Source organism: Otolemur garnettii, unplaced genomic scaffold (assembly GCF_000181295.1).
Source record: "Otolemur garnettii isolate 467f Iridium unplaced genomic scaffold, OtoGar3 scaffold00127, whole genome shotgun sequence".
Taxonomy (NCBI): Eukaryota; Metazoa; Chordata; class Mammalia; order Primates; family Galagidae; genus Otolemur; species Otolemur garnettii.
In genome coordinates, this window is record NW_003852522.1 from 2,751,863 (window position 1) to 2,765,591 (window position 13,729).

General features: G+C 46.7%; 1 protein-coding gene across 1 annotated transcript in view; it reads right to left on the bottom strand.

The window, feature by feature from the left end:
* Positions 1 to 12,564, bottom strand: part of TSPAN16 (tetraspanin 16) — a gene marked incomplete at its 3' end in the record, with an annotated part of 19,384 nt that extends 6,820 nt beyond the window's left edge. The window contains exons 1-4 of the mRNA XM_012810160.1: positions 12,496 to 12,564; positions 8,989 to 9,186; positions 4,286 to 4,360; positions 2,141 to 2,248 (exon numbers count right to left, since the gene is read on the bottom strand). Of these exons, the coding sequence (XP_012665614.1) occupies positions 2,141 to 2,248; positions 4,286 to 4,360; positions 8,989 to 9,186; positions 12,496 to 12,564 (450 nt within the window). The remainder of the gene's footprint in view (positions 1 to 2,140; positions 2,249 to 4,285; positions 4,361 to 8,988; positions 9,187 to 12,495) is intronic.
* Between the last annotated feature and the right edge of the window lie 1,165 nt (positions 12,565 to 13,729).

Below are 13,729 nucleotides of genomic sequence, written 5' to 3' on the forward strand. Positions count from 1 at the left end.
TCTCAAAAGAAAAAAAATAAATAAATAAATAAGAAAATGGTGTGACCACTGTGGACAAAAGTCTAGCAGTTCTTAAAATTGTTCACAGAGTGTCGGTGCCTGTGGCTCAATAAGGGCTCTGGCCTCAGACACTGAGGGTGGCAGGTTCATAACTGGCCCTTGCTAAACTGCAACAACAACAACAACAAAAAATAGCTGGGCGTTGTGGCAGGCCACTATAGTCCCAGCTACTCAGGATGCTGAGGCAAGAGAATCCCCTAAGCCCAAGAGCTAGAGGTTGCTGTAAGCTGTGATACCACAGCACTCTATAGAGGGCAACAAAGTGAGACTCTGTCCCCCCTCCAAATTTTTTTTTCACATAGAATTACCATGTTATCCAGCAAATCCACTTCTGGGTATGTACCTAAAGCACTGACTCAAGTGGATATTGCCATTCTAGTCATAGCAACTGTGCACAACAGCTACAAAGTGGAAGCCATCCAGTGTCCACTGACAGAGGAATGCATGAACACAGGTGGTGTGTCCATGCAGTGGAATATTATTCAGCCTTTAGAAAGGAAAGAAGTCTGAGTGGTGCCTGTGGCTCAGTGGATAGGGCACCAGCCCCATATACCAAGGGTGGTGGGTTCGAACCCAGCTCCTGGTTAGCTAAAACAGCAGTGGCTACTGCAACAAAAAATAGCCAGGCATTGTGGGAGGCACCTGTAGTCCCAGCTACTCAGGAGGTTGAGGCAAGAGAATCACTTAAGCCCAAGAGTTGGAGGTTACTGGGAGCTGTGACACCATGGCACTCTACTGAGGGCAACAGAGTGAGACTCTGTCTCAAAAAAAAAAAAAAAAAAAGGAAGGAAGTCCTAGCCAAGCATAGCAATTCATGCCTGAAATCCTAGCGCTTTGGGAAGCTGAAGTGGGAGGATTGCTTGATGCCACGAGTTCAAGACAGGCCTGAGCAAAAGTGAGACTTCATCTCCACAAAAAATAGAAAAATTAGCCAGACATTGTGGTGGGTGCCTGTAGTCCTAGCTACTTGGAGTTTTTTTTTTTTTTTTTGGCCAGGGCTGGGTTTGAACCCACCACCTCCGGCAAATGGGGCCGGCGCCCTACTCCTTTGAGCCACAGGAGCTGCCCAGTCCTAGCTACTTGGAAGGCTGAGGCAGGAGGATCACTTGAGTCCAGGAGTTTGAGGGCTCAAATGATCACACCACTGACCTCCTATCAGAACAACAGAATGAGACCTTCTCTGTAAATATTTTTTTTAAAGGCTCAGCGGTGCCTGTAGCTCAATGGGTAGGGCGCCAACCACATACACAAAAGCTGGCGGGTTCAAACCCAGCCTGGGCCAGCTAAAACAACAATGACAATTGCAACCCCCAAAATAGCTAGGCGTTGTGGTGGGCACCTATAGTCCCAGCTACTTGGGAGGCTGAGGCAAGAGAATCGCTTGAGCCCAAGAGTTTAAGGTTGCTGTGAGCTGTGGCACCATAGCACCCTACCCTGTCTCAAAAAAAAAAAAAAGGGTCAGCGCCTGTAGCTCAGTGGGTAAGGGACTGGCCACATGCATCAGGGCTGGTGGGTTCAAACCCAGCCAGGGCCTGCTAAACAACAATGACAACTATAACAACAACAATAAAAATAGCCGGGCATTGTGGCAGGCACCTGTAGTCCCAGCTACTTGGGAGGTTGAGACATGAGACTCACTTAAGCCGAAGAGTTCAAGGTTGCTATGAGCTATCATGCCATAGCACTCTACCAAGGGCAACATAGTAAGACTCCGACACACACACACAAAAAATTTTTTTTAAATTGCAAAGATAAATTTCAAGTTGTGTATATTTTCCCACAATTTTTTTTTTTTTAGAGACAGAGTCTCATGTTGTTGCCCTCGGTAGAGTGCCATGTGTCACAGCTCACAGCCACCTCCAGCTCTTGGGCTTAAGAGATTCTCTTGCCTCAGCCTCCCTAGTAGCTGGGACTACAGGCACCCACCACAACACCCGGCTATTTTTTGATTGCAGTTGTCATTGTTGTTTAGCTGACCCAGGCCAGGTTCGAACCAGCCAGCCTAGGTGTATGTGGTCAGTGCCATAACCACTGTGCTACACGTGCCAAGCCTTTCCCACAATTTTTAAGTGAGCCTCACCTTCTCCATGACCAAGTTCCATTCTGTTGAATACTCATCTGGCTCATTGTATCCTCTATAATTCTTCCTCAGAGTCATGAAGCTGTGTTCCAAGGCCAGGTCTTTAACCTTGCGGATGAGACAGAAGTAATTAGCACCCAAATAGCTAGAGTGACCTCTTGGCTGAGGTTTCCCGGGACAGAACAGGAGGGTGAGGGACTGCCTTATTTTTATTTTTTTTGCAGTTTTTGGCCGGGGATGGGTTTGAACTCGCCACCTCCGGCATATGGGGCTGGCGCCCTACTCCTTGAGCCACAGGCGCTGCCCCTTCCTTCATTTTTCTTACCCTCAGCTCATGGGGGTCTGCTCTATGGAGTAGTTCGTGCTACAGCCCCCGAGAGAGAAACAGGAACGAGCGTGGAGCCAAGTGCATCTGGCTGTACTCATCACAAATGAATTTGAATCATCTGCTCTTTCAAATCGCCCACAGCCTGCTACACCCACGATCTGGCTCTAAGTCAATTAAAGACCTGAATATCACCTTCACAACTCAATCACTCTCTACACATAAGGGGCAAATTTAATTTTCTATTTTTTAAATAAAGGCTTTTAAAAGCTGCCCCCAGCCAGAGGTGATAGAGTCATATGGTTCAAAATTAACAAAGCACAGAAGTTTCCCTCCCACCTTTCTCTCCCAGCCAGAAAGTTCCTCCCACTCCAGTACTGATGACTGTTACTGTTTCCTGTGTCCCCAAAGAGAGGTTTCATGTGTGTCAAAGCAAAGTATATTCACACCCTTTGTTCCCTCTTCCTTTCACACTCATTGTCCTGCATCTGGCTGTGTCAACAAGAGTAGCAGGTGCTCTTGGTTCCCTGCTCAGGATCCTGTGGCCCTTATGAGACCTGTGTCCCCTAGCCACATTGCCCTGCCTTTTTTTTTTTTTTACTCCCTTTTTTTTTTGCAGTTTTTGGCTGGGGCTGGGTTTGAACCCACCACCTCCGGCATTTGGGGCCAGCGCCTTACTCCTTTGAGCCACAGGCGCCGCCCTTTACTTTTTTCTGAGACAGAGTCTCACTATGTCACCCTTGGTAGAGAGCTGTGGCGTCACAGCTCACAGCAACATCAAACTTTTGGGCTGAAGCAATTTTCTTGCCTCAGCCTCCCAAGTAGCTGGGACCACAGGCACCCACAATGCCTGGTTATTTTTTTGTTGTAGTTGTCATTGTTGTTTAGCTGACCCAGGCTGGTTATAAACCTGCCAGCCTCGGTGTTTGTGGCCGGTGTTCTAACCACTGAGCTCTGGGTGCCGAGCCAGGTCCCTGCCTTCTGAGCTCGGGTATACCCTGACAGCAACCCTCAGGCAGTGGCTGATGGGACTTGGAGGATCAACACCTCAGGCCCCCAACCCTTGAGTGAACAACTTAGGTGCTTATTCAATGCTGTGTCCCAGATGTCACCAGCAGGACTGAGCTTGGTGGCTCACAGGATGACCTTTAGTGGGCTGCCTTCCCTTGTCTGCCTCACTTCTGTTCCCTTCGAATGCTTCCTGGACTCACCTCCCACATCAATCACATGCCTTTGAATTCTAATGTCAGGGTCAGTTCCTCAGGGGGACAATGATGTGGTTAGTATTCTAATCTGGAGAACATCCCATCTGGGACCCAGAGAACCACCTCCTTCCTCATTTCCAGATGTACAGGAGTCTGTTGTGTGGGTGTATTATCACATACTTAAATGTACCCTCTAGGCTGTTCGCAATATTTTAGACATGAATGTCATCCTGAGCAAGTCAATCTTTGGATAATTCCCAGACATGGGATTGTTGGGCCAAAACGCTCAAGCTTTTGTTGTTTTGATGATTTTCCTAAATAGTCCCTCTATTTTGAATACATTAAAAAAAAAAAAAACAGTAACATGCACAATTTTCCCATCACCTCTCCTCCCAACCAGAAAAGAAGGAGAGATGGTCCCAAATGAACCTGGCAAGTTTCCTGAGCCCTCAGAGGTTTTCAGCTTTTTACCTGGCCTCTGGGTGCATGTTGCATCCATGGGACCTGCGCATCCCCACAAGTGAGCATAGAGTGTGGGTGCCCCCAGTGGAGAGGGGATGGGTTTCTATTGACGCTCTTTCTAATGCTGAGTGGGAGAAACAGCCCCATACTTACAACTGGGAAGAAAAGAAGAACAACTGTGGCGGCAGTGATTTCCACTACGAGGATGATAACCATGACAATGAAGCACTGGAAGACACAGAGGGGTGTGGAGGATTGAACATCATGCCTGCTCTAACAGTCACCAATTTCAGAACTCATCTGAGGAATTGCTGAGAACAAGTCAATTTCTGGCAATCTCTTGTGACGTGGAAGGCAAGCCACCAAGTAACTCAGTAATCCCAGAGGAGCAAAGATCAGTCTTGTGGTAGTAAGGCTGATGTTAAACATCAAGCATTTTACGGCTGTTCCCTAAAAGGACTAGTGGGAGAAAATTGCACGTAGTTTTTTTGGAAATCATTTCCTTGAGTACATAACTTTTTCTTTTTTTGCAGTTTTTGGCTGGGGCTGGGTTTGAACCTGCCACCTCTGGCATATGGGGCCGGCACCCTACTTCCTTTGAGCCACAGGCACCGTCCAAGTACATAACTTTTTACCGCCTTTTGTTCACCCATATGACATCATTTTCTTGAGTATGTAGACCCTAAAGCACATGGTCCTGCATGTCTTTGCTTAGTAATCTTTCCACCCATTATGTATCTTCTCAATAAAAGGACTCTGCGTTGGGTGGCACCTGTGGCTCAGTGAGTAGAGCGCCGGCCCCATATACTGAGGGTGGCGGGTTCAAACCTGGCCCAGGCCAAACTGCAACAAAAAAATAGCTGGGCATTGTGGCAGGCGCCAGTAGTCCCAGCTGCTTGGGAGGCTGAGGCAAGAGAATTCGCCTAAGCCCAGGAGTTGAAGGTTGTTGTGAGCTGTATGACGCCACCGCACTCTACCAAGGGTGATAAAGTGAGACTCTCTCTTTATAACAAAAAATAAAAGGACTCTGTGAGAAGTGCTCGGGGCTATCCTGCACCTATGGTGAGCCTCACCTCTTGCACCTCTTACTGTCAATCCATGTCTCGAATGATCATTTATGTGGTCCCGACAGAGGGGGACACAGGGGGACTGGGAGCCTGCTCAGCCACATCCGTGCCTTGCACTGAGTGGGGACAGGGGGTGTCCCTGTACCCCCACCCCATGCTACCCTGGCCTCTTCAATTTGAAAGAACTGACACCTGGGGTTAGAGAGTGAGGGGCTGTTGGTTTTTATTTCCTGCACACTGGGGACTCAAGGATGTTTAAAGTAGCTGTAAGCTGAACCCTCATCCTGACAGCCTAGGAAGGGACCCCAGGGAGCTAAAAGGGTAGGGGCTAGTAGAGGCACAGGAAGAACAATGGGAAGGACAACAAGGATGACTAACCTCAGCAAAGGATTGAAAGGGATAGGGTGGCAACTGGTGGGCAGGGGGCAGGGGAAAATAGTATGTGCTGGCTTATTTTTTCCCAATGAAATTTGCATGCATTTGGAAAGAGTAAAGGAAATATGGCAAGAAGAGGGGCAGTCTTGTGGCTACACATCACAGAGAAGCAACTTCCCTCTCTGGGCCTCAGTTGTCCATCTGTACAATGTGCGGGTAGGACCAGCTCAGGGGTTCTCAGAGGATTTTGTGGAGCCTCTTGAGGCCACATGGGGACAGAGTAATCCATCTCCTGGCATCCCTTTCTTCTGTTCTCATTATTACTGATATATCATAGTACATTAGTTAAAATCTGTTTGATAGGCTCGGTGCCTGTAGCTCAGCAGATAGGGTGCCAGCCACATACACCAGAGCTGGTGGGTTCAAAACCAGCCCAGGCCTGCCAAACAATGACAACTACAACAAAAATATAGCCAGGCATTGTGGCGGGTGCCTGTAGTCCCAGCTACTCAGGATGCTGAGGCAAGGGAATCACTTAAGCCTAGGAGTTTGAGGTTTCTGTGAGCTGTGACACCATAGCACTGTACTGAGGGTGACATAGTGAGACTGTCTCAAAAACAAAAAAATATCTGTTTGATAATTCATCCTTTGAGTTGCTAGACTGGCCATTGGCTGGGCTTATCTAGCATGGACAAGGAGAAGCTGGAAAGTATAGTGGATATATGCCCAGGCTCCCCACACGCCACAGGGGCACATATGGGTACAGGAATAGCAGTTGTGGGAACACACACTGCTGGGTTCATGTAACAGATGGTAAGGATATCTCCCTGTCTCTGGGGGACTGAGGTATCTGGGCTCCATTTTTCAGGATCTATCCTGAATCTGTCCACTTCTTATCCCAGGAAATCACTGTTCTACCTGGGTTCAGCCCCCTCGCCCTGACACTCTGCTCCCCTCACAGATACCAGAAGGTGCCTGTGAATAGCAGAGTGACGGCACATCCCTCCTCTGCTCACAACCCTCCCCAGCTCCCAATACCAACAAAAAGACTTTGCTTTCCTGAATGAAGTCTCTTTGGTGGGATGGAGGCTTTAGAGGGACAGATAATTAGGGCAAAGACGACAGAATTTGTGGATGGATTGGATGTGGTGCGTCAGAGAGAGGATTCTTGGATTCCTCCAAATTAAACAATGAAAAGATAAAATAGAGCCTGCAGCAGATCAAAGCTAAAATTAAATACTGCAGACACAGGGCCTGTTTAATGACAATTTGTTGAACAAGATAATTAAGAAAAATTAAAAAGGCTCGGCGCCTATAGCTCAGCCGGCTAAGGCGCCAGCCACGTACACCTAAGGTGGCGGGTTCGAATCCCCAGCCCGGACCCGCCAAACAACAATGACGGCTGCAACCAAAAAATAGCCGGGCATTGTGGCCAGCGCCTGTGGTCCCAGCCACTTGGGAGGCGGAGGCAGGAGACTCGCTTGAGCCCAGGAGTTGGAGGTTGCTGTGAGATGTAATGCCACGGCACTCTGCCCAGGGGGACAGCTTGAGGCTCTGTCTCAAAAAAAAAAAAAAAAAAAAAGAAAAATTAAAAAATGATGGAACTTCCAGGAGAAGAAAGATGGGGGAGGGGTGCTTTTAACAATGGGGAACCACATAGGATGACCAGAACAACGATCTCCCTGAACCCCCCAGATTGAAATAACCAGAGTTTTGCAACAACAAAGTGAAGGAAGGAAAACAATATACTTCACTCTACCAAGGGTGACAAAGTGAGACTCCGTCTCAAAAAAAAAAAAAAAAAAAAAGCTTACTGGAGGAAGATTAAACCTGGGGTGGCATAGAATCAAACAAGAATCTAGGGGGCCGGTCCCAGAGATGGAGATGGGAACCAAGAAGTTGAGAGCAGACTTCGGGGGAGAATGAGTAAGACAGGTAAACTCTGTGACTTGCCGTCGAATGATCACGCTTGAAATTTCATATGCCACGTACTTGAACATGGACTTGTACATGTATGGTGATTACAACAGTATTGCGTCAGCAAGGAACAGATACATGGGGCAGTAGTATAGAGCAATGCACTGGTAACAGACCCAAGCATAATGGGAACTAATGTGACAAAGGAGAACTGAATGGGTCACTCAATAAGTATGTTGCCCAACTGAGGGAAAAAAAATCAAATCAGACTCCAACCTCACACCACACACACAATTTAGAAGCAAGAAAACAAGATTGAGCTCAGGAGTCTGAGACTTGAGTAAGAGCAAGATCCCATCTCTCAAAAAAAAAAAGTGGGACCACACCTAGGGTGCATCTTACAAGGGTACATGTGAAATTTACTAGGTGTAGAATATAAATATCTAAACACAATAACTAAGAAAATGCCATGAAGGCTATGTTAACCAGTTTGATGAAAATATTTCAAATTGTATATAAAACCAGCACATTATACTCCATGATTGCATTAATGTACACAGCTATGATTTAATAAAAAAAAAAAAAAGAGTGAAGGGCGGTTCCTATGGCTCAGTGAGTAGGGTGCTGCCCCATATACCAGGGGCGGGAGGTTTGAACCCGGCACAGCCAAACTGCAATAAAAGAATAGCCCGGCATTGTGGCAGGCACCTGTAGTCCCAGCTACTCAGGAGGCTGAGGCAAGGGAATCTGGGAATCACCTAATCCCAAGAGCTGGAGGTGGCTGTCAGCTGTGACAACACAGCACTCTACCGTGGGCGATAAAGTGAGACTCTGTCTCTAAAAAAGAAAAAGAAAAATTAAGTAGGCGTTGTGTAGTCAGCCACTCCAGAGGCTGAGGCAGGAAGTCTGCTTGAACCCAGGAGTCTAGGCTGATGCCTGGACAACGGAGTGAGACTCTGTTCTCAAAATAAATAAATAAATAAATAAAATCATGGGGCGAAAACCTAGGAAATACAATTTATGACCTTGGAGGGGGGCAGAGGTTCTAAAAAAGATACACCATTGGCTCGGCGCTTATAGCTCAAGTGACTAAGGCGTCAGCCACATGCACCAGAGCTGGCGGGTTCAAATCCAGCCTGGGCCTGCCAGAGAACAATGACAACTACAATCAAAAAATGGTCAGGCATTGTGGGGGGGGGGTGCCTGTAGTCCCAGCAACTTGGGAGGCTGAGGCAAGAGAATCACTTAAGCCCAGGAGTTAGAGGTTGCTGTAAGCTATGATGCCACAGCACTCTACCGAGAGTGACAGCTTAAGACTGTCTCAAAAAAAAAAAAAAAAGATACACCATAAAGGAAAACATGGAGACATCTGTTGCCATTAAACAAGATACCTTAAGCACAGTTAAAATCAAGGACACCAAGCAAAGTTGTTTGAACCCATACCATGAAGGATTTGTACATGGGCCATTTGGGGGTTTGTATGCAGATCCAACTTACAAACAAGAGAGTGCCTCTGCTATTCTTGGCAGTTCCATAGCACCCAGTGCAGCTAAGCAGTATCAAGATGCACCCCATTACCATGCATAGGTTGCTTATGTGAAGAAAGTATGCAGAGGACAGCCCAAAGACCCTCGTCAGGGCACCATCTCCACACTTGATACTGATGCCCAGGCCAATGAGGATAATGCCAGACACCTTTAGAACAGAAATCAGAAAGACAAAAAAAAAAAAAAATCTATTAGTTGTACACAAATAGAAATCTTCCAAGGTGGGGAATGGGGGAAACCAAAAGTGTTTTATTTATTTATTTATTTATTTTGAGACAGAGACTCACTGTGTCACCCTTAGTGGAGTAGTAGAGTTTTGTGGTGTCACAGCTCATAGCAACCTCTAACTTTTGGACTTAAAGTGATTCTCTTGCCTCAGCCTCCCAAGTAGCTGGGACTACAGGCGCCTGCCACAACGCCCAGCTATTTTTAGAGACGAGGTCTTGCTCTGGCTCAGGCTGGTCTCGAACCTGTGAGCTCAGGCAATCCACCCACCTCGGCCTCCCAAGTGCTAGGATTACAGGTGTGAGCCACACACCTTGCCACCAGCAAAAGTGTTTTAAACCAATAATATGTAAAGTTGGCAAGGATTTGGAAACATTCTTTTAATTTGCTGCCTACTGGGTGGCGCTGTGGCTCAATGAGTCGGGCGCTGGCCCCACATACCCAGGGTGGTGGGTTCAAACCCAGCCCTGGCCAAACTGCAACAAAAAAATAGCCGGGCATCGTGGCAGGCACCTGTGGTCCCAGCTACTTGGTAGGCTGAGGCAACAGAATTGCCTAAGCCCAGAGGTTGCTGTGAGCTGTGACTCTACAGCACTTTAAAAAGGGCAACAAAGTGAGACTCTGTTTCTAAAAAAAAAAAAAAAGAGGCACCTGTGGCTCAATCCTTGGGATTGAGCCCCATATGCTGGAGGTGGCGGGTTCAAACCCAGCCCCAGCCAAAAACTGCAAAAAAATAAAAAATAAAAATAAGTTACTGCCTACCAACAAACCTTATTTATTTATTTGTTTGTGGGGCAGGAGAACACTTTGCAATTCATACTTAAAACCTCAAAGATTTTACCAATGGATGAGTGCATTGGGATCCTAAACAGTTATTTAAAATGATTTTGCAGGCTCAGTGCCTGTGGCTCAAGCAGCTAAGACACCAGCCACGTACACCTGAGCTGGCGGGTTCGCATCCAGCCCAGGCCTGCCAAACAACAATGACGGCTGCAACCAAAAAACAGCTGGGCATTGTGGCAGGCACCTGTGGCCCCAGCTACTTGGGAGGCAGAGGCAGGAGACTCGCTTGAGCCCAGGAGTTGGAGGTTGCTGTGAACTGTGATGCCATGGCACTCTACCCAGGGCAACAGCTTGAGGCTCTGTCTCAAAAAAATAAATAAATAAAAATAAAATAAAATGTTTTTGCAGAATGGGTTGGCAATTTTTTCTTTCTAAAAAACACCTAGATACTGTGTCCTTTGAAGATGATAAGATATCTGTTGAAACGACTCCAATTCTGCTAGTGTTGCTTGAAACCAGCTGTACACCACCTGCAAACAAATGTGCATGGCTGTGTTCCAATAACACTTTATTTATAACTCAGCAAGGACATAGTTTGCTGACCTCTGTTGCATGAGACTATTTAGTCAATAACAGAAAGATGTTCTTATTTTAATTTTTATTTATTTATTTTTTTGAAACACAGTCTCACTTTGTCACCCTTGGTGTAGTGCTATGGCATCATATCTCACAGCAACCTCAAACTCCTGGGCTCAAGCCATTCTTCTGCCTCAATTTTTCATTTTTAGTAGAGATGGGGTCTCACTCTTGCTCAAGCTGGTCTCAAGTAATCCACGGGCCTCAACCTCCCAGAGTGCTAAGATTACAGTTGTGAGCCACTGTGCTTGGCCCAAAAACATATCTGAATACATTTTTTAAAAAGTAGACTGTATCTGGGCATGGTGGCTCACACCTGTAATCCTAGCACTCTGGGAGTGGCTGAGGTGTGTGGATCACTTGAGCTCAGGAGTTCAAGACCAGCCTGACCAAGAATGAGAACCTGTCTCTACTTAAAATAGAAAAACTAGTCAGGCAGGTGCCTGTAGTCCCAGCTACTTGGGAGGCTGAGGCAAGAGGATTGCTTCAACCCAAGAGTTTGAGATTGTTGTGAGCTATGATGATGCTGTATCATCATATCCAGGGTGACAGAGTGAGACTCCATTAGAAAAAAAAAATGGATTGTGAGGCAAAAGCATTTGTTTGTTCTTTTTTTTTTTTTCTTGTTAGTTAAAGACTTGAAGTCTATGATGTTCTGTTTTTTTTTTTTTTTTGAGACAGAGCCTCAAGCTGTCCCCCTGAATAGAGTGCTGTGGCATCACAGCTCACAGCAACCTCCAACTCCTGGGCTTAAGTGATTCTCCTGCCTCCGCCTCTCTAGTAGCTGGGATTACAGGCACCCACCACAATGCCCAGCTATTTTTAGGTTGCAGCCGTCATTGTTGTTTGGCAGGCCCAGGGTAGATTCGAACCTGCCAGCTCAGGTGTATGTGGCTGGCGCCTTAGCCACTTGAGCCATAGGCGCCGAGCCTGTTCTGCTGTTTTTAAAAGGTATTAGGTAAGTGTCAAAGGATATAGTGATGATGATGATGAAGATGATGATATTTATTGAGCAAAGACCTCATGACGAGTTTAAGCCCTTTAATGTATTGTCTCATTTCATTCGTATTAAAATATTACAATACATGGTCATGCCCAGAGCTCAGTGGGTAGGGCACCAGTCACATACACTGAGGTTGCTGTGTTCCAACCCAGCCCGGGCCAACTAAAACAATGACAACTGCAACAACAACAACAAAAATAGCCAGGCATTATGGTGGGCACCTGTAGTCCCAGCTATTTGGGAGGCTAAGGCAAGAGAATCGCTTAAGCCCAGGAGTTTGAGGTCACTGTGAGCTGTGATACCACACACTCTCCCCAGAGAACTCAAGATTCTGTCTCAAAACAAACAAACAAATAAAAAATACTACAATACAGATGATAAGGGTGATATTTAATTTCCTTCTCTTTCCTGGCAGTTTTTCTTTACACAGTGGTACAATGAACACAATTACTTTTTTAACAATGTACATTACAGGCTACTTTTATAGTAAAAAAGAAGATCAGGGGAAAAACCACTCCCTCCTGTCATCCCCAAACAACTTGGTTTTCTGCAGGATTTAACTTCAAGTTAAGCTGTTCCATCACCCAGATCACACTTATCTGTGCTTGATTTCACTGGCTCTGAGTCGACTGGAGCCTGCGCCTGTTCCCAACACGCCTTGTTCCTTGTCTGTCTGCCCTACATCGCTCTAACTTCCCTGGGGACCACAGATCTGGATGCCAATTTGGATCAACTTATTTCTGTCTTTCAGGGAGCCACCAGTGGAGGAAGGGCTGCAACTTCCTAGGGCCTGGGTTATGACATACTTACAGCCAGGAAGACATTGAATAAAGGTAACAGTTTCTTCAAGGAAGAATATGGAGTGTGCATTTCAGCCATTTTGGCCAGATGGGGCACCCTGGAAACTTAAGTCAGCATCTTCCTAAACCTCTGGGCTACTGTTTCCCAAGATGATAGGGATCTGGGAGAAATACCAAAGCTAACTCGCTCAGTTTCTCTCTGTCCTGGCCACCTAGTCATTGCTTGGAGCTGCCCACCAGCTGCCTGCCTCAGTCATAAACCTTTATCACATCATAATCAGATGCTGGAACAAGCCCACTGTGCCAGGGAGGCAGGTGTCGCAAATCGTCTCCTCTTAGGCCTCATTCTCCAAACAGGTCACCCCAGGGATGGAGAAAAGGCATCATGTCCTGCCCTGGGAGCCCCCAGTTGCTACCAGGGCCCTGTGGTCATAATACGCCTCACTGACTACTCATGTAGTTGACATCCCTGGGTAGACTGGGGGCTGCAAAAGGGCAGAGACCTGGGTTGTCCTATTATTAATAACAGCTGTGTCCTCAAAGCTTGAGCACAGTAGGTACTTAGAAATCGGGTATGGGCTTGGCACCCATAGCACAGTGGTTACAGCACCAGCCACATACACTGAGGGTGGCAGATTTGACACCCAGGCCAGCTAAACAACAACGACAACTTCAACAAAAAATAGCCAGGTATTGTGCTACTTGGGAGGCTGAACCAAGAGAATTGCTTAAGCCCAAGAGTTGGAGGTTGCTGTGAGCTGTGATACCATAGCACTCTCCCCAGGGCAACATAATGAAACTGTCTCAATAAAAAGAAGGGAAAAAAAAGAAACCTGTACAGAATGAATGAACAAAAAGGCAAGGTGATGCAGGAATCTGGCTACAGCCACCTGGGCCCCTCAAGCTCCAGTTCATACTTGGCCTATCCTCAGAAAGGCCAAGAGACTGCCTGAGGTCACACAGGAAGCAGGGCCTAAGGCTAGGACTTGAAGCCCTTATGCTATCATGAGGCAGGAATTTGTAAGGCAGAGAGCCCATCCTTTCTCCATCTGAGGTCTGCTTGGCTGAATGGTCCTGGAACTGTGTGCCATCAGTCACTGGGTTTTTCTGTTTCTTTCTTTCTTTCTTTTTTGAGACAGAGTCTCACTTTGTCGTCCTTGGTAGAGTGCTATGGCATCATAGCTCACAGCAACCTCAAACTCTTGGGCTCAAGCAATCCTCTTGCCTCAGCCTCCCAAGTAGCT